Source organism: Tiliqua scincoides, chromosome 8 (genome assembly GCF_035046505.1).
Source record: "Tiliqua scincoides isolate rTilSci1 chromosome 8, rTilSci1.hap2, whole genome shotgun sequence".
Classification (NCBI taxonomy): domain Eukaryota; kingdom Metazoa; phylum Chordata; class Lepidosauria; order Squamata; family Scincidae; genus Tiliqua; species Tiliqua scincoides.
The window spans coordinates 22,897,813-22,919,649 of record NC_089828.1 but is presented as its reverse complement, the minus strand read 5'-3'; the positions used below and the strand labels follow the sequence as shown (position 1 = coordinate 22,919,649).

Genomic DNA, 21,837 nt, shown 5'->3' with positions numbered 1-21,837 from the left:
AGCAAGGTGCCAGCTGTGGGTGGCTGTGGGCACACTGCCCACCGCCCCAGTGTAGGGTCCCCCGCCCTGAGGTTCTGACCCAATTTCGGCAGGGCCTAAGGCTGGCCCTGTACCTAAGGCTCATGCTGCTTTTTGAGGGTAAGTGGCAAATAACTTTTCCAGTGTTGTGCATGGCTACTTAGACACATTTCCAAACTCGCACAGCTTCCTAGGTCATTGTGGGGCTTTGGCGATATTTGCATCAGCTTGGCTCATCACTGAAACACTCATTATTTGAGATTGTTTTTGTCTCTGTTTTCCCAGGGGAGCCATTTAATGGCCAATTGGATGTGACAGAGACCGTGAATTATGAGGAAGAGGATTTGCGCAGGGAGACAGGCACTCACATGGGACAACCTGTGGGGACCTTCCCAGTTATCCAGCCAGGGAGATTCCCTTCTCATCAACCTGATAACCAGGTGCCTGCTGGTCAGCCGCCCAGACGCACCCGGGAGCACAACTGGAAACAGATTGGGATGACTGAGTGCACCACCACGTGTGGGAAAGGTAAGTGGTTTGTGGTGTGTGCGTATTTGTGATTATGTGTGCCGGTTACACATATATGTCACCCTGGAGAATCCCGGCCTGCCAGGTCTGCAAAACATGGGTAGGAAAGGGCTTAGCAGTGGTGTAGACTTCCCCTCAGACTGAGAGAAAAACAAACACAGGCAAAATCTGCTGGGAGCAAAGGGATATATTAGGGATTACAAGAACTCTAAAGTATGGTGTGCACCCGTCCGAGGCAAACAGAGCATGTATTATGCAGAGGGGAAAATGTTTTTGTGGCTGTAATGGAGAGACTCAAGCTATAATCCTTCCTGATGCCTACCTGTGAAAGGTAGGGACTCTAGCTCTGTGGTAGGGCACATGCTTTGCATGAATCAAGTCAGTGCTGGTGACAGGTTTGTAGAGGCGCTGGGCCAAGTGTCTTTGCAGGCCTCCTTAGCTGTCATAGGGGATGAGGCAGCCACCATCTTTCTTTTTTTTAACCCACAGTGCAGTGCTGTTGCTAGTTAGAGGTGGTGTAGAGTAGTGGTAAATAGCCTTGCCTTTCCATACTACTACTACTACGACGACGACGACGACGACGACTATTACTACTATCACCACCACCAGCAACATCAACATCAACAACATGTCCCAATGTTATTCAGTTAGCTTCATGGCTGAGCAGGGATTTGAACTTGGATGCTTCCCAATGCTTGTCACGTTGACACTTATTGTAAGCTCCTCTTGGGCAAAGACCTGCTGTGCAAGCAGGTGCAGATCAAGTGTTTGTGTTTGGGGCGTGGTGGTGGTATGAGCACTACCTTAACTCCAGAGCTTAGGTCAACCATGTGGGTAGACCTGGGATCCTGTCTGGACTTGGAGGCCAGATCTACCACCCGGATACACTTGGGCTCCTAGTTGAGCTTATGGCCTCCATGGCTATTTGCTGGGCATGTAGACCTGGACTCCTGCCTGGACTTGGAGCCCAGATCTACCTGCTGGGTAGACCTGGGCTGCCATTCCAACTCAGTTCCACCCAGTGGGTGTTCCCCCGATGCCTGACTTTGCATCCCTTTGCCAGATGCAAGGGAGGGCACCAGGATGAGGTCTCTTGTTATCTGGTGTGGCTGTGGCTTTATCCCTGGGGCATTTGGTGGGCCGCTGTGAGATACAGGAAGCTGGACTAGATGGGCCTATGGCCTGATCCAGTGGGGCTGTTCTTATGTTCTTATGCTCCCCATGGACGTGACAGTTGGGGGGGCATGCACCCATGGTCCCCCTGGATTCACCCATATGTGGAAGTGACATGTATATGGATTGTGCTTAGTCAGTTGATCACTACCTGTTGTTAAATAGGTTTTGCATTGCCATTTCAATTGTTCTTTATCACTCCAGGGTCACAGTATCCCATCTTCCGCTGTGTGAACAGAAATACACATGAGGAGGTGTCCGAGAGTTACTGTGATGTCAGTACCAAGCCCACCCCGGAGGAAGAGGCCTGCAACATCTTTCCTTGCCCAGCATTGTAAGATACTATTGAAAGCTTAAACTCATTTCCTTGAGTTTAAAAAAAAAAAAAAAAAAAAAGGTGAAAAACAGAGCTGAAACAATTACAGGTAGAGCTTCTTTATCTGCAGGGGTTCTGATCCTGGACCCCCTGAGGATACCGAAAACCACGGATAATTAAATCTGTGGTTTTCAGAGTCCACCTTTGCTCTGAACGTGAGTGGAGCCTTGCTCCAGTTGTGTCTAGAGCCATTCTGAGCCTACGAGGGGCCGTGTGCCTCTTTGAGGCTCAGAATGGTGGCCAGAGCAGTTTTTGGACAACTTTACTGAAAGTTGTCCAAAAACTGCTCCAGGTTTTATGCCATTAAAGGTTTACTACTACAACTGCTCCAGGTGGGTTTTTGAGCTTCAGAGAGGCATGAGGTGGTGCACAACCTCTCTGAGGGCCAACACAAAGGTAAGCCTGCACCAGCTAAGGCATGCCAGTGTGGGGGCTCTGGGGTATATGTGGGGAGGGTGGGAAGGAGGTGTTCTTGGGGTGGGGGTAGGGCGGGCTGCAGGCAGGCCCGTGGGCGAGTGATGAACAGGGTGAGGATCCGGCACTTTGTGCCAGATCCTAACCCTGATCCCAGGTGATCTGGAGCAGCTCCGGGCTGCTTGGATTTGCGTCACCTCTTGAAGTGGCACAGATCTGAGCGGTCCCATTGGGGTTGCTGTGGCTTTATCCAGGGTGCGGATACATAATTCCCCTTGCCCTGGGCTGAGCTGCAACCAGCCCCAATCCTGCTCTGGATACGGGGCAGGCCAGCCGGCCTCCTTGTTCCTGCGCAGGTTAGGATTGAGCTGCCCATTGATAAACAATCGACTGGAAAATGTTCCCAGTTAATCAGGCAACAGATTTACATTTTTTAAATTTATGTTTAATTACAAAGGAGAAAATTGCAGATGACCAGAGTCATCTTAGAAGCGTCTTCCCTTCTTTCACTCATGGGAGGAAATGCCTCTACGTAAGATGCTTGTATAAGGTCCAAATCCTAACCAACTTTCCAGCACTAGCATAGTCGTGCCAATGGGATGTGTGCTGCATCCTGCAGTTGGGTGTCACTCACGGAGGCCTCCTCAAAGTAAGATGTCTTGTGATTTATACACTGTGGCTGCAATCCTATGCACACCTACATGGGAGCAAGACCTATTGAACTCAGTGGAACTTACCGTTGGGTACGCAGGCGTAGGATTGTGCCCTGGGATGTCTTTAATAGGGTGACACGTGCTCCTTCTGCTCCCTGGCATTGAATAGGAAGTCAGAGGGAGTCTAGCCCACCACTCTCCTCTCCTCCACACTTGCCCATCCCCTCTGTTCCCCTTCTTCATTTTCAACTCCAAGGAGAAGGGGGAGCAAACGGAGACGCAAAGGCAGTGGCTGGTGCACGGTGAGTAAAGGAGTGGCATTTGGTGAGAAAGGGAACTACCAAAAGCATTGAACACACGGCAGGTATTTTGATATCTATCATAGATAGAACGATGAGAGAGAGAGAGAGAAACGTAATGGTATTTCTTTTCCCCCACTCTTTTCTCTTTTAGCTGGGATATAGGGGAGTGGTCCGAGTGTAGCAAGACCTGTGGCCTGGGAATGCAGCATCGACAAGTCCTGTGTCGTCAGATCTATGCCAACCGGACCCTGACGGTCCAGCAACATCGCTGCCACCACCTGGAGAAACCGGAGACAACAAGTACGTGCCAGCTGAAGATCTGCAGCGAATGGCAAATTCGGACAGAATGGACATCGGTAAACAGGAACAATTCGAAACACAACACCCACAGCTTTCTTCTTTTCAGGAGCAGTAGGCACTGGCTTCCCAGGAGGGCTGTCACTGCACAGGCCCAGCCCTGCAGCCATAGTGTGGCAAGTGGCCAGGATTAGGCAAAGGCGGCTTGCTGCAGAGGCCTAACCTGGCTGGCTGGGGAACGTAGGAGGCTTCCTTCTACTGTTCGACTGTTGGTCCACCTGGGTTAGCATTGTTAACTCTGACCAGCAGCAGCTCTGTCCTATATGGAGTCACAGAGAAGTGAACCTGGAACCTGCTTCATGCGTTAAGAGTGATTGACAACTTACAAGAATGCAGGGCTGGCCCATCCATGAGGCCGACCGAGGTGGTTGCTTCAGATAGCAGATTGGTGAGGGCCACCCACATCCACCTGCTGCTCCTCTTCACATTCCCTGGATTGGAAAAGGAAGAGGAGGATGGAGCTGGAGAGGAGAGTGGTGGGCCAGAGTGTCGAGACACTCTCTGCCACCACTCTCCTCTCCCTTTTCCAGTCTAGAGAGTGGGAGGAGCAGAGGCTGGCACATCACCAGGCATGTGGGCACAGCCTTTTGACATATTGCCTCTGGAAGTGGAAGGACTTGGGCCAGCCCCATAAGAGCGTTTTACTCTTACAAGTTGAAAGCAAACACAATGCAAATCAATACAACAGTACACTGCATTGAAGGGTAGAACTTTCCAGAATATTTCTGCACCAAAGCTGAGTTTTAAACATATATACGTATATAGACATGGCCACCTCTGAAAGTGGGAGGATCCAGAACCTATCCAGGAAAGATGTAATGCATGATAGCCTTTTGTTTTTGAACTGCTAGCAATAACTTTGTGTACGCAACCCTTCCCTGCCCCTTTGTGGCATGAGGGTTTGGAGGTCAATTGGTTGTCAATTGGAGGGTTAGCTCATCCAATTGGTATTAGGGGCTATGGGTAGAGAGGTGGGACTGTGTCTGGAGGGTTTTTTTCCCTTGCGACTATAATAATAATAATAATAATAATAATAATAATAATAATAATAATAAACTTTATATCCCGCCCTTCTCCCTGAAGGGACCCAGGGCGGCTTACAACATATTAAAAACAGATTAAAAACATAATTTAACCATAAATAAAAACATATTAAAACACATTAACAGATACCCATAAAAACAGTAGTCAGATAAAAAGTCAGATAAAAAGAGCAAAATGCAGCAAATCATAGAGGAATCAGGCCTGTAAAAATACTAAAAGATATAGAAAAGATGTTTAAAAAGGCCATGAACTCAGAAGGCTTGTTTAAACAAAAAAGGTCTTCAGGCCTCGCCGAAAAGTCTCAAGAGAGGGAGCCATTCTCAAATCAGTGGGTGAACATGATGTCCTTTAGGTTCATCCAGCCCTGTAATTCCCAGTGATTAGAATATTATTCCCAGGACAAATAGAGAAATGAAAACCTTTCATTTCAAAGAGGAATTTGGGGGGAAAAATTAAAAATGACATTAAAAGGGAGAGGACATTGGAGTGGAACATTCTGCTTATTGAAGAGAACATTGATTTTCAAGTTCTTTTTGGAATTCAAGGAGGACCCCAGTTTGGAAGTATTTTCCTGCCCGTAACAGCAAACACATGGGTTAAAAATGTATGTGGTTGGGGAACACTTTCTCCAGCATTAAAAGCTATCAATGGAATTCCCTTTGATCTTGGATTCCAAAGAAAGAAGATGGCGTTCTTAATTTTAACTGGCTCACAATGATACTACTCTATTAATCAGCTCTTTGAAAGAGAATATAAGCAGAGTTATTTCAGGTAAGCAGAATGTCTCCAATGTTCCCAGCCATTCTTAATGGGGGCCATATGGTCCCCGGTGGACACCTGGCACATTTGAAGGGGCCCACATACTGAAAATTGTGAGAAGGGAATTTGATGTTTATCTGTTTGTGTTGTATCCTTGTTTGAGGGGGGGATGGGGGCTGGAACTGAAGAAGTGCTCTTAACAAACTGTAGCCAAAAAAATGTTGAGAATGGCCTACTGCACTTCCTCTTGGCACCCCCATACCCAACATACACCACCTCTGGTCTCTTAATGCCTCCTGGAGGCATCCAAAAGACACTTCCAGTTTTTGACAAAAATCAGAAGTACACTTTGGAGGACTTCTGAGACCTCTGAGGTACATTGCCCCAGGTTCCATACCTTGAGGGGATACCAACCTGAATGCTGACAGCAGATTCCAAGGCAGGAGGCCCTCTGAGGCCTTAGAAGGCCTCAAGAGGGCCTCCTGCCTTGGGATCTGCTGTTGGGATGCAGGTTGGTACCACCTCAAGGTGTGGCACATGGGGCAATGTACCCCACTGGTCCCCTTAGCTACGCCGCTGCTCTTCCTCTCTGCTTTCTTCTTCCTTTTCAAATCCAGGGAAGAGAAGGAGAAAGCACAGTGGAAGTGGGACAGAAGTACTCCCCTCCCCCCTGTACAGTCCACCCCCTGAGATGACTACCTCAGTTTGCCTCATGGATAGATTGGTTCTGTTTTATCTGTGATCTTGAACCATAGATGTGCATGGTTGCATATTGCTGGGTGTAGCCGATGAAGATAGACGCATGGTGGTTAAGGTGCACAATTCTGATCACATTTCAGGTGTCTCAATGCAGATTTCATCTTCTTGGCATGGAACGCATTAGCCCCTCTAGAAGGTCCATCACAACGCAGCATCCCTCACCAACTGTTTTTTGTCGCTCTTTTTTTCAGTGTTCTGTGCCATGTGGAGTGGGCCAGAGGACCCGAGACGTGAAGTGTGTCAGCAACCTCGGCGATGTGGTGGACAATGAGGAATGCAACATGAAGTTACAACCAAACGACATTGAGAACTGTGATATGGGACCTTGTGCCAAAAGCTGGTTTCTCACAGAATGGAGTGATCGGGTAAGGTGTCCTTTGTCTTCCTGATCACACTGAGAAGTCTGGGCCAGATCACATTCAGGTAGCTGGCTGACTTGTTCTAGAATGGTTTGCTCATCAATCCCCAATGAAATAGTTGACCATTTTGCCATTTCCCGATGGACCCATTTTTGGTGCATTTTCTCCATTTCGTGTAATTGGCTTCATCTCTGTCCCTTTTCTAGTCCTGTGGCAATTGTTCAGAAATGTGTCTATATTTGAGTATACTTATCCACAATTGAGAAGATGAAATTTTCACTCTTCGTCATTTTCATCTGTAATGGTAGGGCTGGTGTACAGCAAGTCTTCACTTAAAGTCATTTCGTTCAAAGTCATTTTCTTATCAAGTTGACGAGAAAAAACGTTGTTTCCTGGCTGGGGTCATTGTCAATGTGGAGTTTGCACATTCTCCCCATGTCTGTGTGAGTTTTCTCTGGCCCAGAAAACTCTGACCCTTTTCTAGTTCTGTGGCAATTGTTCAGAAATGTGTCCATATGTGTGTCTCTATATGTGTGTATATGTGTGTCTGTGGCCCAGAAAACTCACTTTTTTTTTTTTCAAAGTTGAGAAGAGTTTTGGCTCTTTATTCAGAAGTTTGGTGACTTTTTTTGTGTGTGACCAGAATTATGCTGCAAGAATATAACTCTTGTTTATGTATATCAATTAGCCAACAGTAAAATTGGTTTCATTATAAGTCATTTCATTTAAAGTTGCAGTTTCCAAGAACCTACTGACAACTTTAAGTGAGGACTTGCTGTACACTACCCACTATGTCTTGAGAACCATTAGGGTTTTTATAGAATTTCTGATTAATACAGGCTGCCCTCATTACCCACAGATTCAGGACCTGTGGATTTGATCATGCATGGGTCCCAAACCCACGGGATTGTCCTGACATGGAGGGTGTTCTGAGGCCTTTGGGCAACTTCAGAAGGTCTGGTTTCCAAGGGAAAACTGGAAGTGATGTTTTAGGCTCTTATAAGGCCTTCTGAGGCCCAGCAAGGCTTCCCCAGGCCTCAGGAGGCCTTAGAAGGGCCTAAAATATCATTTCCGGTTTCACCCTGAAAACTGGAAGTGACCTTCTAAAGTCTCCTAAAGGCCTTAGAAGGCATTCTGAGGGTCAGGGAGACTGTGAATTGCCTTTCTGGCCCTCAAAACGTTGTCCAGAGACAATGGGAGCACAGCTCTCATCACCTCTGGAGGAATTAGAGGGTCCAGAGACCTGCGGATTTTATCATCCCTGGATTTTGTTATCTGCAGGGTGGTCCTGGAACAGAACCTCTGCAGATAATGTGGAATGCCCTGTGCTTGAAAAATCTCAATGGTCTTCATTCCTTCCTACATTCTCTCTCTTTGCAGTAAGACCCCTTTGTTTCAGTTTCCGTGACTTGCCGTTTCCCCCTCCCCTTTCAGAAAACACATAATTCCATAATCCTGGTAGAAAATGAACATCACTGCAGACTGTGGAGTTGATCAGGCTAGCCCGCCTGTGAGTGAATTCACCCTTCTGTTACTGGTTAACCTCAGTTTCTCATAAGTAAGGGGGTTTATTGCAAGGGGGAATTGGCAGCTTAGAGGAAGAAAGGAGAGCAAGACACATTTCAAGTCCAGTCCAGGCTTGCATGTGTGTGGATCTGATCCAAAATGGTGCACCCTTTTTTGAACCTCCCTCCCCTTTTATTTTGAATACTTGCCCCCATCCCTTGTGGCTGTTTGGTCTGCTCACGTTTCCGCATTGGATATCTGCTTGAGTAATCTAGAGATGTGTTTTTGCACCCAGCTCCCTGCAGTACACCTGCTCCCTTTATGGGACACACCCTGTGGTCTGCATTGCCTCAGTTGTTCGTAAGGGGGGGAGTGGATGGTCCTGCCTATGGAATGGGGGGAGCTGTTCCCTGTTGTCTTTCAGTTCAATCTTGCCAGCCAATTTGCAATGTTTTGCCAGAATCTTCTGCTCCGCAAAGCTTGTTTGCCAAGGCAGAGCCTCAAAGAATCTGCCTGTAATAGCATCTCATTTCTAATGTATACTTGTGAAGTATTTTTGTGTTTATTTATTTTCTTTTACATAGGAATGAATGTCTCTTTAGAAATTTATTGGAGTGATATTTTATGTGTCGGGAGCAAGAAAAAATTATCCTCCAAGACAGTGAAATATAAATAAACCTACTAAAGCATTCTGGATGAGAGCCAAGACTGGTGTAAATCCACCCACTTGAACATTGAGATTAGCTGGGGCTGATCCTTCTTTCTTGCTCCAAGTGTGCCCACACCGGTTTAAAAATACAGCTTCATTTTTTCTTACGCTAGAGAAATGGCTTTTAAGGCATTTTTGCTGTATGCCCAAGGGATAGGCTGTGAATTTTGAATATTGTTTTGGAATGTTTTTGTATTCTTCTCTTTCTTTGTGATAAACCAGAAGAAGCAGCTGCCTTTATGGTTGGGAGCTGGCAGTGGGGAATTAACAGGTTTTATGCTGTGCATCCTTTAACCCAGCCCTTCTCAATCTTCTTCAGTCCATGACAAACCCCTTCCCAGCTATGACATGATTGCCAGTTACTTCTGGGTTTAGAGACCTATGATAGGTCTCAAAATAGTGGTAAGAGACTCAGGGCAGGTGGGAAGGCTTTCCAAACTACGTGAAAACTGCGTGCTGGAGCTCACCCCACCAGGCTGAGCCACGTACTGCTATTTGAAGCTCTATTACTGTCCCCCAGGGTGTCGCAATACATAGTTTGGGAAGAGTTTGGGAAGAGCAAGAAACTCGGAAGTGGGTCTTTGAAGCTATTTTTAACCCTGAGAAGCTTGCAACTGGTGTAGCTTAACAGCCCAAAGGTAGAAAATTAGATTTTGGTGCTTTCCCCCCCCCCTTGTTACAAGGCATTTAAAGGTGGACCCCAGTATCAGTGGTGAATCAAATCAGTGGTTGCCAAATCAGTGGATATCAAGGTCCCACTTGTACTAGATTTTAGAGCCAGCCCAAGACATTCTGCTGCACCAACTGCCACCCCTTACCCATCACTGAAGCAGCCACTGCCTTAGTCATTCCTCGCCTCTTCGACTTCTATTAAAAGAGAGGAAGGGAGTGGAAGAGAAAATGTCAAAGAGAAGGGGGTGGTGGGCTAGGTCAGTGTTCTTCAACCTGTGCATTGCTACCTCAGTGGGGTTGTGAAGCCTCATTTGGGAGTTGTGCCAACCTTCATAGCAAAAACGTGAATCTGTTGCCTTATCAAAACTGAGTTCTTGATATAATCTCTCACAGCCTCTTCTTGCTGTCTTGCCCCACAGCTCCTAGGGCTAGACCTGCTTATGCTGCTACCTCACAGGGTTGTTGTGAAAACACAAGCAGAGGGGAGATGGGGCAAATGGGACAGGGGTAGGCAGATCAGATCCTGGGAGGGGGTAGGTTTGGCGGTTGGTCAAATCTATATACCGTATTTTTCGCTCCATAAGATGCACCTGACCGTAAGACGCACCTAGTTTTTAGAGGAGGAAAACTTACTTTTAAAGTAAGCCTGCCCTCCCCCTGTGGCGCCTGCGCAAATAAGGACCTTGCCCCCAGTGCGGACCTTGCCCCCTTTGTTCTCCGCCTTCCCTCCCCCTCTGGCACCTGTGCAAATGAGGACCTTGCCCCACCCAGTGCAGACTTTGCCCCCTTTGTTCTCCGCCTGCCCTCCCCCTGTGGCGCCTGTGCAAATGAGGACCTTGCCCCCGGTGCGGACCTTGCCCCCAGTATTCACTCCATAAGACGCACACACTTTTCCCCCCACTTTTTTTTTGGGGGGGGGGAAGTGTGTCTTATGGAGCGAAAAATACGGTATCTATCTATCTATCTATCTATCTATCTATCTATCTATCTATCTATCTATCTGGGTCATGGCATGAAAAAGGTTGAAGACCACTGAACTAGATTGTCTTTGATCACTCTTCTCTGCTCCGCACCTTCTCTTCCACCCTATTCCTCTCTTCCTTTTCAAGTGAGTGAGAGGAGGAGAAGCAGTAGACGTAGACAAATGTAGCCCCACCAACCTGTTTCCTGAGGCCAGTGCTTCAGCTGACCTCATGGACAGACCAGCCCTGCTAGATTGATTCTTACTAGGATTTTGTCCCACAGGAGAGTTATAGTTGGGGCGGTTCCACAGTAATGATTGAGAGAGCCAACTGGGGCTTCAGATTTCCACCCAGATCATATTTAAATGTTGGCGTGTGCTCTTGGAGGCCTGGTTTTCACACCAAATTCTTTTAATTTTAAAAGATGGGAAGAAGTCCTTAAAAAAATTCTGTCTTTAAGTCCACCACTAAAGCCATTTAAAATCCTTTGTAAGTGACAAATCTATTGTGAAATCTCACCAGGCAGGTTGAGGCAGGCCTGGATTTTCATTTTTGGCACTTGATTTGAAATTTGATGTATCAGCTCAGCTCACATGCAGCCGTTTAAAACATCACACACTTGAATTTCTGGCTAACTTCATTTAAAAAAGTCCTCTTGCTCCCAATTTTTTTCTTTCTTTTTTGAGAAGCAAAAAAGCCAATTGGATCTTCAAATGGAAATTACCTGGAAAGCAGAAAATTATTTGCAAGATCAAAATCCTAAAATAATGGATTGCTGTTACACTCTCCCCAGCCCCAGGGATATAACCTGCCGAATACCCATATGAAATATTATCTTTGTCAGGTTTTGAAGTATAATTAATTTGGGAGTTCAGTTAAGCATTTAATGTTTTCAGAAGTTGGCAGGTTACCATGTTTAGCAGGTGCGTAAAGATTGTGAAATGTCAAAGAGTAGCTTACACTAAAAATGGTGAAGGATTTAATTCCATGCATGCAATTTTGACAGAGGAAGAATGCAGACCAATGGACATACTCCCAAACTTTCAGTGTCTTTTGAAATCCCACAGCTCTTTTGATGAATCTGTGTACAGTAAGTCCTCACTTAAAGTTGTACAGTTCAACCAGTGGTTGAACTGTACAGTGGTGTAGCTAGCGGGGCAGGGGGCAGTCCCCCTCAGGTGCAACCCTCAGGGTTGTGACACCACTAGTGACCAAAATCACTAAAATCGCGGTTGTTAGGAATCATGCCATCATGTTATCTATCATTTGATTTGCAATTTACAGCAGAATGCAATGAAGCAAACTGAAGTGAAATATCTCCATTCTACCAAAAGTTATGGCCAAAAAAACCAGAAAGCCAAAATGCAGCTGTCTTATGTAACAAAAAGTACAATTTCCTTAACTCAGAACAGATCAATGAGACTGATTTTTCAAAGAGCCAATGAGATGTTATTATGACACAGCATGGAACCAATAAAGTGTTAGCAAGGTGACACCTTGGAGGGGTGACACCAGGGGTGAATCCAGTGTTAGTGTTGTGAGTGTATGAGCACTACCAACTCTAGAGCCGAGGTCAACCAGGCAGGTAGACCTGGGCTCCTGGTCAAACTCTGGCCTCTGTGGCCAAAGTTTGCTGGACAGGTAGACCTGAGCTCCCGTCTGGACTTGGAGCCCAGATCTACCTGCCAAGTAGACCTGGGTTCCCATTCTGACTGCCCTCTGGAGCCACCTCTTCCAGGCAGGTAGACCTGGGCTCCCGTCCAGACTTGGAGCCCAGATCTACCTGCTGGATAGAAAATCCATTCATTCAAATGGAATAAAAACACATAACACCACTTTCTTCACATTTTTGGAAAACACTGAAATTCACGAAAAAAAGAAAACCATTTTCTGCCACCTCTACCTATTGAAGATGTGAAGTGGGAACTTACCAGACAATATTATGCACCATCCCCCACTTCCTTGAGGGGTGAAATATCTCACTGCTGATGAGATTCTGGTTTCCCTGGGGAGAGAATGCTCAAGGCTGGTAGGGTCTTCATCATATTTTCTTTATTTACACATGTGCGGATTGAGCATGGGATGGAGGTAGATTGCAGAGTGTTCCTTACAAGTAACAGCAGGCTATATCAGTTCTCCTGAGAGTAGTTCTATGCCTCCAGGGGCTTCAGTTCTTAGCTTGCACTCGCCCTTGGAGTCCATTCCAGCCCCTGACCCCCTCTCAGATAACTCTGTGTGCCTTGCACTGCAGCTACTAGGAAGACAGTGTCTTTGATTCTTTCTCACTCAGGTCAACTGAAGTGGCTGCTTCAGGCATCAAATTACCAGAGCACACATCTCTGCTACCCACACACTTTGTTCTCCATCTGAGGTGGTTCTTTGGGTTCCAATTTTCAATGAAGCACAACTGAAGTGATTGAGGAGTAGGGCCTTTTCAGTGGCAGCACCTAATTACGGAACTCATTCGCTGGGTGGTACAGATGGCTTCCTCTCTGGCACCTTGTAAACAAAGGTGAAAGACCTTTCTGTATCAGCTAGCCTTCTGCTCAGTAGCGTAGTATACCTAGGTGCTGGACCGGAAGTGGGTGCATTTGCATGTGCTCCACCTCCTTCCTCAGCCTGAGTCAGAGCAGAGGGTGAAGCACACACATACTCACAGCAACGGCTTTGGCGATGCCTGGATTTTGCTGAAGCCACCACTATGACTGCACCCATGTTCCACCCACTGCTCTGACTCAGGAGAAATGGTTGGTTGGTTGGCAACCTTCAGTCTCGAAAGACTATGGTATAAGCCTACAGCCCCTGGTATTCCCAGGCGGTCTCCCATCCAAGTACTAACCAGGCCTGACCCTGCTTAGGGAGAACTTGGAAGTGATATCATGGCGTCGCATGATAGCATGACATCACCATCCAGGGTACCAGGGCCCTTGGCAGCACCACTGCTTCTGCTTACAAGGTTGCCTGTGTTTAGCATTTGACACGATTCATATGCTTTTTAAGACCTGTAATAAATATTGCTTTTTTATGATCATGTTACTTGCATTGTCTTATTTCAAGTATTGTATTTGGTGTAAGCTGCCCTGGTGACCATTGTGTGGGGGTGAAAGGATAAAATAGACATTTTTAATAAATAGACAAATAAAGTTCTCATCTGTCCAGCTCTTGATCCCAGATATCAGAATTATCTGGATGAGTCCCTAAACATTCCTGGCCCAGGGCAAATTTCAGTCCCTGAGCTAGTTCTATACTTTTATCACCTCTCTGAATCACTACTCCCCCGCCCCAAAAGGAAACAGTACTTAGTACAGAGCCATCCATTCATCTCTGAAGAATGTTCCATAATATATATTTTTGCAGCGTTACGCAGCTACTAATAAAATTACATATTAAAAAAAAAAAATTCACGTAATTGCGAAATCCCAATCCAGCACAGGTTTCATACCATGTAACAAATGCTTATTTGTGGTTTTCTTTCCATGTGAAATATAATACAACCACTTGTAACTGTTTAAATTCAATTACGCACACATCTTTCAGCAGTCAGCACATGGTTTTTCTTTATTTTTAATAATCACCCCCAAATCAATTGCAGCTTTTTTTTATTCTGCCTAAGGGGGTGGGGTGGGGGGGGGGAAAGTGAGCCAAGCAATAAGGCAAGGAAGAAAGAAAACAAAGCATAGGGACAAGGATGCATGAAATGCCAAATTGAAGCATTCTTCAGGGTTTGGTTTTGTTTCAAAGACTTGGCAGGCGATGGAATCGCATTTGGGGTTTTGGACTGGGACGAGCCTGTACGAAAGTGACTTTTCTTCACCCCTGTTTGAGAACAGTTCCAAACTGTGCTCACGTGACCACTTTCTCCCACCACACAGGGAGAGATCGACACGGAAGTCGGTCCTGTTCTTCACATCCATCACGTCTTTGGCAACGCTGCTTTTGGGAAGCCTACTAGACTCACGTGCCCTGCGGCTCCAGTGCATATTTGTGGGTGACGGCGCGTAGAGCGCCAGCTCTGCGTGAGCCGAAGTTGCTTCAGAACAGGGCATGAAGCGTACAAAGAACATTCCCCAACCCTGAGAAAATGGTGTGGTGTAGAGCAGGGGTGCCCAAACCCCGGCCCTGGGGCCAGTTGTGGACCTATCCAGCCCTCAGGGAGCCCCAATGAGTCTCTGGCCCTCCTGCTGGCCTGATGCAACTGCTCTCAGCATGATGGCTCACTGTTCAACCTCTCACGTGAGCTGTGGGAGGAGGGCTTCCCCCACTGCTTGCTGTTTCCCATTTGTGATGCAGCAGCAAAGGAAAGGCCAGTCTTGCTTTGTGCAAGGCCTTGAGCTATTGCAAGACCTTCATTCATTCATTCACGTCAGTTCCATCTCTAATATATTCATTTATGTAAATTTATTCAAATTTGAAAAGTAAATTAATTCTTTTTTCCCTGGCCCCCAACGCTGTGTCAGAGAGATGATGTGGCCCTCCTGCCAAAAAGTTTGGACACCCCTGGTGTAGAGCTATGCAGTGCCAGCCTGTGCAGTGGAACCCTCCATATCCATGGGCCAGGTGTCTGTGGATTTGAATATACGCGAATGCTGAACCCGTTATCGGAGGGCTCTGAGAACCCCCCAGAAGTGACTAGAAGGCACATCTGGGGACTTCTGCATCTGGGAGATTGCGGAGGAGGCCAGGAGTGCTGCATCCCCCCCCTCGCTCATTTCATTATTCAATGAATTCAATATCTGCAGGGGGTCCTGGAATGGATCCCCTGTGGATACTGAAGGCCCACTGTATGTCTCTCCTCCGAAGTAAGTCCCACTATGCAGTGGCGTCACCAGGGTTTGTGCCATCCGATGTGGGAGGCCAACTCGTTGCCCCCATGATGGACCTCCTCCCATGCAGCGGGTGGGGCAATGCTCCAGGCGTTGGGCATGATGATCCACCATCTCCCCACCCCCTCTGATTTTTTAGCTATAATGTTTGATAGAATAGAGGTAGTTCAACGTGGTTTGTTTCATTGCATTCTGCAGGAAATTACACATCAAATGATCTATTACATCAGGGGTGTCCAAAGTTTTTGGCAGGAGGGCCACATCATCTCTCTGACACTGTGTCGGGGGCCGGGGAGAAAAAAAAAGAATGAATTTACATTTAAAATTTGAATAAATTTACATAAGTTTACATAAATGAATATGTTAAAGATGAACTTATATGAATGAATGAAGGTCTGGCAATAGCTCAAGGCCTATAAAAGGCCTTGCACAAAGCAAGGCTGGCCTTTCCTTTGCTGCCACTACTGCATCACAGATGTGAAACAACAAGCAGTGGAGGGAGCCCTCATCCCACAGCTCACATGAGAGGTCAAACAGTCACACTCACGGTGAGAGCAGTTGTGTCAGGCCAGAGTGGGCTCCAACGAATCTCCGGAGGGCCAGAGTCTCATTGGAGACTGGGGGCTCCCTGAGGGCCGCATTGAGAATCCTTGAGGGCCTCAATTGGCCCCAGGGCCGGGGTTTGGGCACCCCTGTATTACATGATGGTATTTTTTGAAAATACCAAGAATTAAAAATTTTTGTGAGTGGTGTTGTCTCCCACCCCTGTGTGCATCACCCACTGTGCCCTGCACCCCCTTAGCAATGCCACTTCCACTATGCTCAGTGGGGCTTACTCCCAGGAAAATGTACATATGTTTTCAGCATCAGATCTGGAGCTACTTATAGTCGGGGATTGTGGCGATGGTCACCAGTGAGTTGAATGCACATCAGATTAGCTCACAGTTTGCATGAGGATTTTGTCAAGAGGCTGTTGGAGGGAAAAGAACACCAACAAGAACATTGGAAGGACAGTAAAAGATGCAGGCACTGAAATAGCAAATGGGCTCACAAACTTTAAAATTTGTTTTCATGCAGCTTTATAAGTGTTAGTGTCCAGTAACTCTCGGCGTGAGACTAAACATATTTATACTCTGAAGAGAACCATGCTGAGTTCTAGGAAGTTGCCATAGGGTTGAAACCCAACACAGTGCATTTAATCCCTGCTCTCACAGACTTCAAAAGAGGGAAGGATCAGAGCATCTGGCCCAAGTTCTAGAGCAGCCACCAGATTTCAAACATTGCATGTGGAGGTAGGTTCCTGAATAGGCAAAACATCCGAGGAATTGAAAGCAAAGCAAAAAGGGCATTTGCAAAGGCTAGCAATGCTTCTCAATGTGGTCCGCACCTCGCCGCATCAATTAGCAGTGGCCAAATTGCTGTGTTTTGCATGCAAAAGGCCCTCCGTTCAATCCCTTGCATCTCCAAGTACGACAGGAGAAGATTCCTGTCTGAAACCCCAAAGATCCGCTGCCATTTGGCATTGCCAATACTGAGTCAGATCGACCAATGATCTGGCTTTGTGCGGCTCGTAATAATATTGCACTTGATTAAATTGTCTTAAAATCTCATCTCTTTTTGTTTGGTTTTGGTCCATGTGTGGGATACTAATCTCGGCGCAAACAGAGCTCAGTAAAAACCCTGAAGGGGGATTTGAACGATTCAGTGGACCAGAAAGCAAGCCCAGGGGCGTTTCTGAGTCTTGGGAGTGGCTGGGGAGAGAATATCTGTAGTCCCTGGAACTTGGCTAACTAAAAATTGTGCTTTCCCAGGCAATTATAGAAAAAAGGCATTTATTACAGACTTGTCTGCCTACCCCTAGTCTATGTTTCTTTGACCTCTTTAGCTTAGAGTGATGGCAGAAGGCTTCCTCCCAGAGGCCGTGATGTTCAATTCAATTCCTATAACTAAACTGGGCACTAGATGGGTGCACAGATTGTTTGGCCCCAAGGTTTGGGAACAGTTGGAGTCTAAAAAACTGCCCTAGGAGGGGTATTTTCTTAGCTCTTCGCTAGCAGCGATTGGCAACCAGGACTTAGACTCAAGTTAAAGAAAAAAATTCTCTGCACATGTGCAGAATCTCATGCAGTCGTCGCTTAAAGTCATTCCATTCAAAGTCGTTTCATTATACAGTTGACGAGAAAAAAAATTGATTCCCAGCCAGGGCCACTGTGTGTTTACATGTTCTCCCCATATTCACAGGGGTTTTTCTCTGGTCCAGAAAACTCACATTTCTTTCAGTTTTTAATATTGGAAGTATTTGGGGTCTGTATTGAGAAGTTTGGTGGTGTTTTTGTGACCAGAAATACGCTGTAGGAATGTAACTCTTCTTAACATATATCAATTAGCCAACAGGAAAATTGGTTTCGTTATAAGTCGTTTTGCTTAAGGTTGCAGTTTCCAAGAACCTAACAACAACTTGAAGTGAAGACTTGCTGTATTCCATTTCAAACTGGGGGTTAAAAAAACTTTGAGGAAAATAATCCTTTATTAATCCTGTTTCCGAGTGTTACTAGCAAGGAAAACTCATATTCTGAACCAGATCATTTCAAATTCCAGCAGTGTCGCAAATGCCACAGCTGTGCACAAGCAACATGACAAGATAAAATAGGTCATTAGAAGATGAGAATAAAAGAATAAAGCTTGTTATCTCTGTTGCCTCAATTGTGTTCCAGATGAGCCTCCACTGAAGACTATTGTGTAATTGGTGGACCATTGCTGGAATACAGTTCGATATAGTTTCTACATTTCTTTTGCATACTCTAATATTTTTCGCTTCACACCTTGCAATTGCTTCAGAGAGGGGGAAACGGTAGTGTTACACTAGTGCTTCCCCGTGGCAAACATGGTGTCAGCAGTGTGCATTCAGCTTTTGAACTTTAAAAATGATCATCCACGTAATCGATCAAACATTGGTGTAGTTCAGTGGTTCCCAAGCTTTTTAGTCTCCTTAGAGGTGGCTGCCTGATTTATAAATGCCAAGGTGTGTGGGGCTATAAGAACATAAGAAGAGCCCTGCCGGATCAGGTCAAAAAATGGCCCATCTAGTCCAGCTTCCTGTATCTCACAGTGGCCCACCAAATGCTTCAGGGAGCACACAAGAGAACAAGACACAACCTGCATCCTGGTGCTCTCCCCTGCATCTGGCATTCTGAGGTAGCCTACTTCTAAAATTAGGAGATTGCACATCTATCATGACTTGCAACCCATGATGGACTTTTCCTCCTGGCTTGGCCAGCTTGGGCTTACCTTTTACACCAAGCTGTGGGGTTTGGGCCAGCTTGTGGAGGCTGGCACACATCCATGTGCCGTCCTCCCTCCTCCTGGGCCTTTGCAGGTGCCTTATGGCACTTTTGCAACACTCTTTGGCCAGTGCAAGAGACTTGCACTGGCCGAGGACACCTTTGCTATTGGGCCCATACGAACATTATGGATAAGGGCATTCTGTGTTGGAACTTCACCTTCCTGAGGCTGGTCACCTGATTGGTGCCTGAAGCACATAGTGCAGGGCCAGGGAATGTGCATTGGGTTCTCTGTAGCCTCTGTTGTTAGCATTCTGAGGTTGGCGGCGCATGTGAGCATCTGTTAGGGCGGTCTGAGATTAGCTGGTCGCCATTTGGGGCAGAATAGGAGCTTCTCACTTCACTCCTGATTGACTTTTGGAATGGAATTTTTCCAAGTATTTCAGTCTCTCCTTAAGGTGAACTGAGCCAGGGTGGCCATGACTTGCAGGAGTAGTGCCTACCCTCAGGTAAGAAATAGAATGGACTGGTTTCAAGGGACTGTCTGGCTCAGGGATGCACACTGGTGATCCCTTGAGCTTGAATTGCAATGTCTAACTGGGGTAGATGGATCAATAAGGATTCCTTGACCCCATTCTGGGAGCTGGCATTGAGAAGCTGTGGTCATTGAGAGGCGACCTCCGTTTGGAGGCAGAATGGTTTCACCCAAGAGGGTTTGGACTGGTATGGTGTCTCCTCAAGGGTAGGTGCTCGCACTTAAAAGGGTGGAGTGTTGTCGATAGGACCTGCTGTGGTTGCAAATTGATTGGTTGTTGTAATCAATAAACATTGCCCAATTTTTATTCCAGGTTACCTTGTCTCCTGTGATTTGTGGTGGCATGCTCCTTGGGCTCGGCCATACCTTGAAAATATGATCAAAATTTGCACATTTTCCCCTCTGTCACTTGCAGTAATAAGTTTCTTTGTGAGAACCAAATGCTTTTCTCTGGCCATCACCTGCTTAATGGCATCACTTCCTGCTTAATGATGTCATCGCTAACTTTCTGCAGGCTCCACGAATGCTATTCAGCCAACTATATAAGAAATGAGTTTGACACCCCTGATGTCGCCTTTCTAGATGTAGAATCTGAATTTCTCTGTTTATGCCAAGTGATTGTATACTTGGCATAAGATTGTATACCACCTTCTTCCCAGTCCCCCCCCCCCTCTATTTCACTAAACAGCCTTGGCACTAATGGATACCTTTGTCATCTCTTGTTTTCACAGTGTTCTGCAGATTGTGGCTCTGGTGTCCGGACACGCTCTGTCGTATGCATGACCAACCACATCAGTAGCTTGCCACTGGAGGGCTGTGGGCATAACAGGCCCCCAGAAACCACCCCTTGTGACAACGGGCCATGTTTGGGGAAAGCAGAATGGTTTGCAGGGAGCTGGAGCCAGGTAGGTGTCCTCTTGAGAACGTTTGGGAGTGATCTAGCCCAGCGTTTCTCAATGTTTGCCTCCTGCTGTACCGCTTCACATCGTTCACCTATTGGAAGTACCACTGGAAGTAACTGGTGACGAAGTTATCTCCAGTTACTTCTGGTTTGGGAGGCCAGATGCAACATGAGAAACACCTGTAGGAGGCTCAGGGTGGATGGGAGGGCTTTTTCAAATGCAGAAAAAGTGCATGCTGGAGCCTCCTACCCCTGCTTGTCACATTGGATTGCTAGTCATGTTGCTAGGCGGCAGGGGTCTGGGGGTCCCATGCGTATCACCAGACACCACCTCAAGTACCACTCATGGTACCCATACCACTGGTTGAGAAACACAGCAATATAGAATTAAATAATAATAATACTTCAGAATTAGAGCCAAATTATAGTTAATCGAAGTTGTCTTCTGGCAGAAGATGGATAGGCAGGTGGGGCTGTAGCTTAATGGTAAAGCCACATGCTTTGCCTGAGGAAGGTTCCAAGTTTAGTCCCTCATATCTCCAGGTAGAATGAGGAAAGACCCCACATGAAACCTTGGAGAGCTGCCAGCAAGCCAGCAAAGGTAGCATTCATCCAGACAGCCCAAAGTTCTGACTCAGTAGAAGACAATTGCCTGCTGTGGTATTAGCTGTTCTTCATGGGGGATATGGCTCCTTAAATGGGCACCACTCCACCTTTCTCTAACAGTGCAACTTTCTACATAGCTATCCAGAAGCAAGTCCCATTAAGTTCAGTGAGATTTCATTTCTGGTAAATGTGACTAGGATTGCAGCCTTAACAGCTGGACTTCACAAAGCTTTTACAGCCACCTCTGCCAAACTGCACTTCATGCCTCTAAAACAGTGGTTCTCAACTGGTGGTACATGTACAACAGTGGTATACTGGTCAGTGTTGGGTCGTACGCAGAGCACCCACCGCCTCGCAGTGATATTGCAACGAGAGGTTCCAACGTAGCTTCCAATAGGAAGCCAGAGCTGACGGGGAGAACTCTAGCTCACAGTCTTTGAGCTCCCTGGGCCTCTTACTGACCTTGGAAGCTCCCATCACAGCCTCTGAACCCAGAAGTAACTGGTGATGACGTCATTGCCAGTTACTTCCAGTGGTTCCTCCAAGGACAGCACAATAGCAAGTGGTGCATCAAGGGAGCAGCATTGAAAAATGTTGCTCTAAGATGTAGGTCTCAATCACATACACAATACATGACGTTGTTGAAGGACTGCCATTGTATCTATCACAGTCCCCTTTTTTCCAATATAAAGGGAAAGTATTTGGGGTAATTGTTATGTTTCAGAACATTTGGCTTTATTTTTTTCTGCAGGATGATTCTAGTTCCACCATCTGTTTTCAGTGTCCCTTGTACTTATGTGTTTCATTACTAAGAAAAAGTGCATGACAACTCAAAGAACATTGCTTTGTTCCTATACACCTAGAGCTGCATTTCTTCCAAGGTACAGAATGCAGCCTCTATAGATAAACCGGTCTTGCTTGAACAGCTGATTGGATTCAGTAGCAGTGAGGGCTTAAGCGCCTGCAGGCATTGCTTGAAAATAAGCAAGAAAACATCTGGGACCAAGAAGCAACTTGGGGGAGGGGAAGTGTTGCCAAACAATGTTGCAACAGCACAAATATGTTTCAAATGAGTGTCAAAAGGTAGCCAGAAATGGGAG

The 21,837-nt window shown here is 46.4% G+C and overlaps 1 protein-coding gene across 2 annotated transcripts in view; it reads left to right on the top strand.

Moving 5' to 3' along the window:
* Positions 1-21,837, top strand: part of THSD4 (thrombospondin type 1 domain containing 4) — a 432,381-nt gene that overhangs the window by 389,258 nt on the left and 21,286 nt on the right. For both annotated transcript variants that reach the window (XM_066635874.1, XM_066635875.1), the window contains 5 exons: positions 304-546; positions 1,924-2,053; positions 3,616-3,820; positions 6,575-6,748; positions 19,962-20,135. In XM_066635874.1, coding sequence (XP_066491971.1) covers positions 304-546; positions 1,924-2,053; positions 3,616-3,820; positions 6,575-6,748; positions 19,962-20,135 — 926 coding nt within the window. The remainder of the gene's footprint in view (positions 1-303; positions 547-1,923; positions 2,054-3,615; positions 3,821-6,574; positions 6,749-19,961; positions 20,136-21,837) is intronic.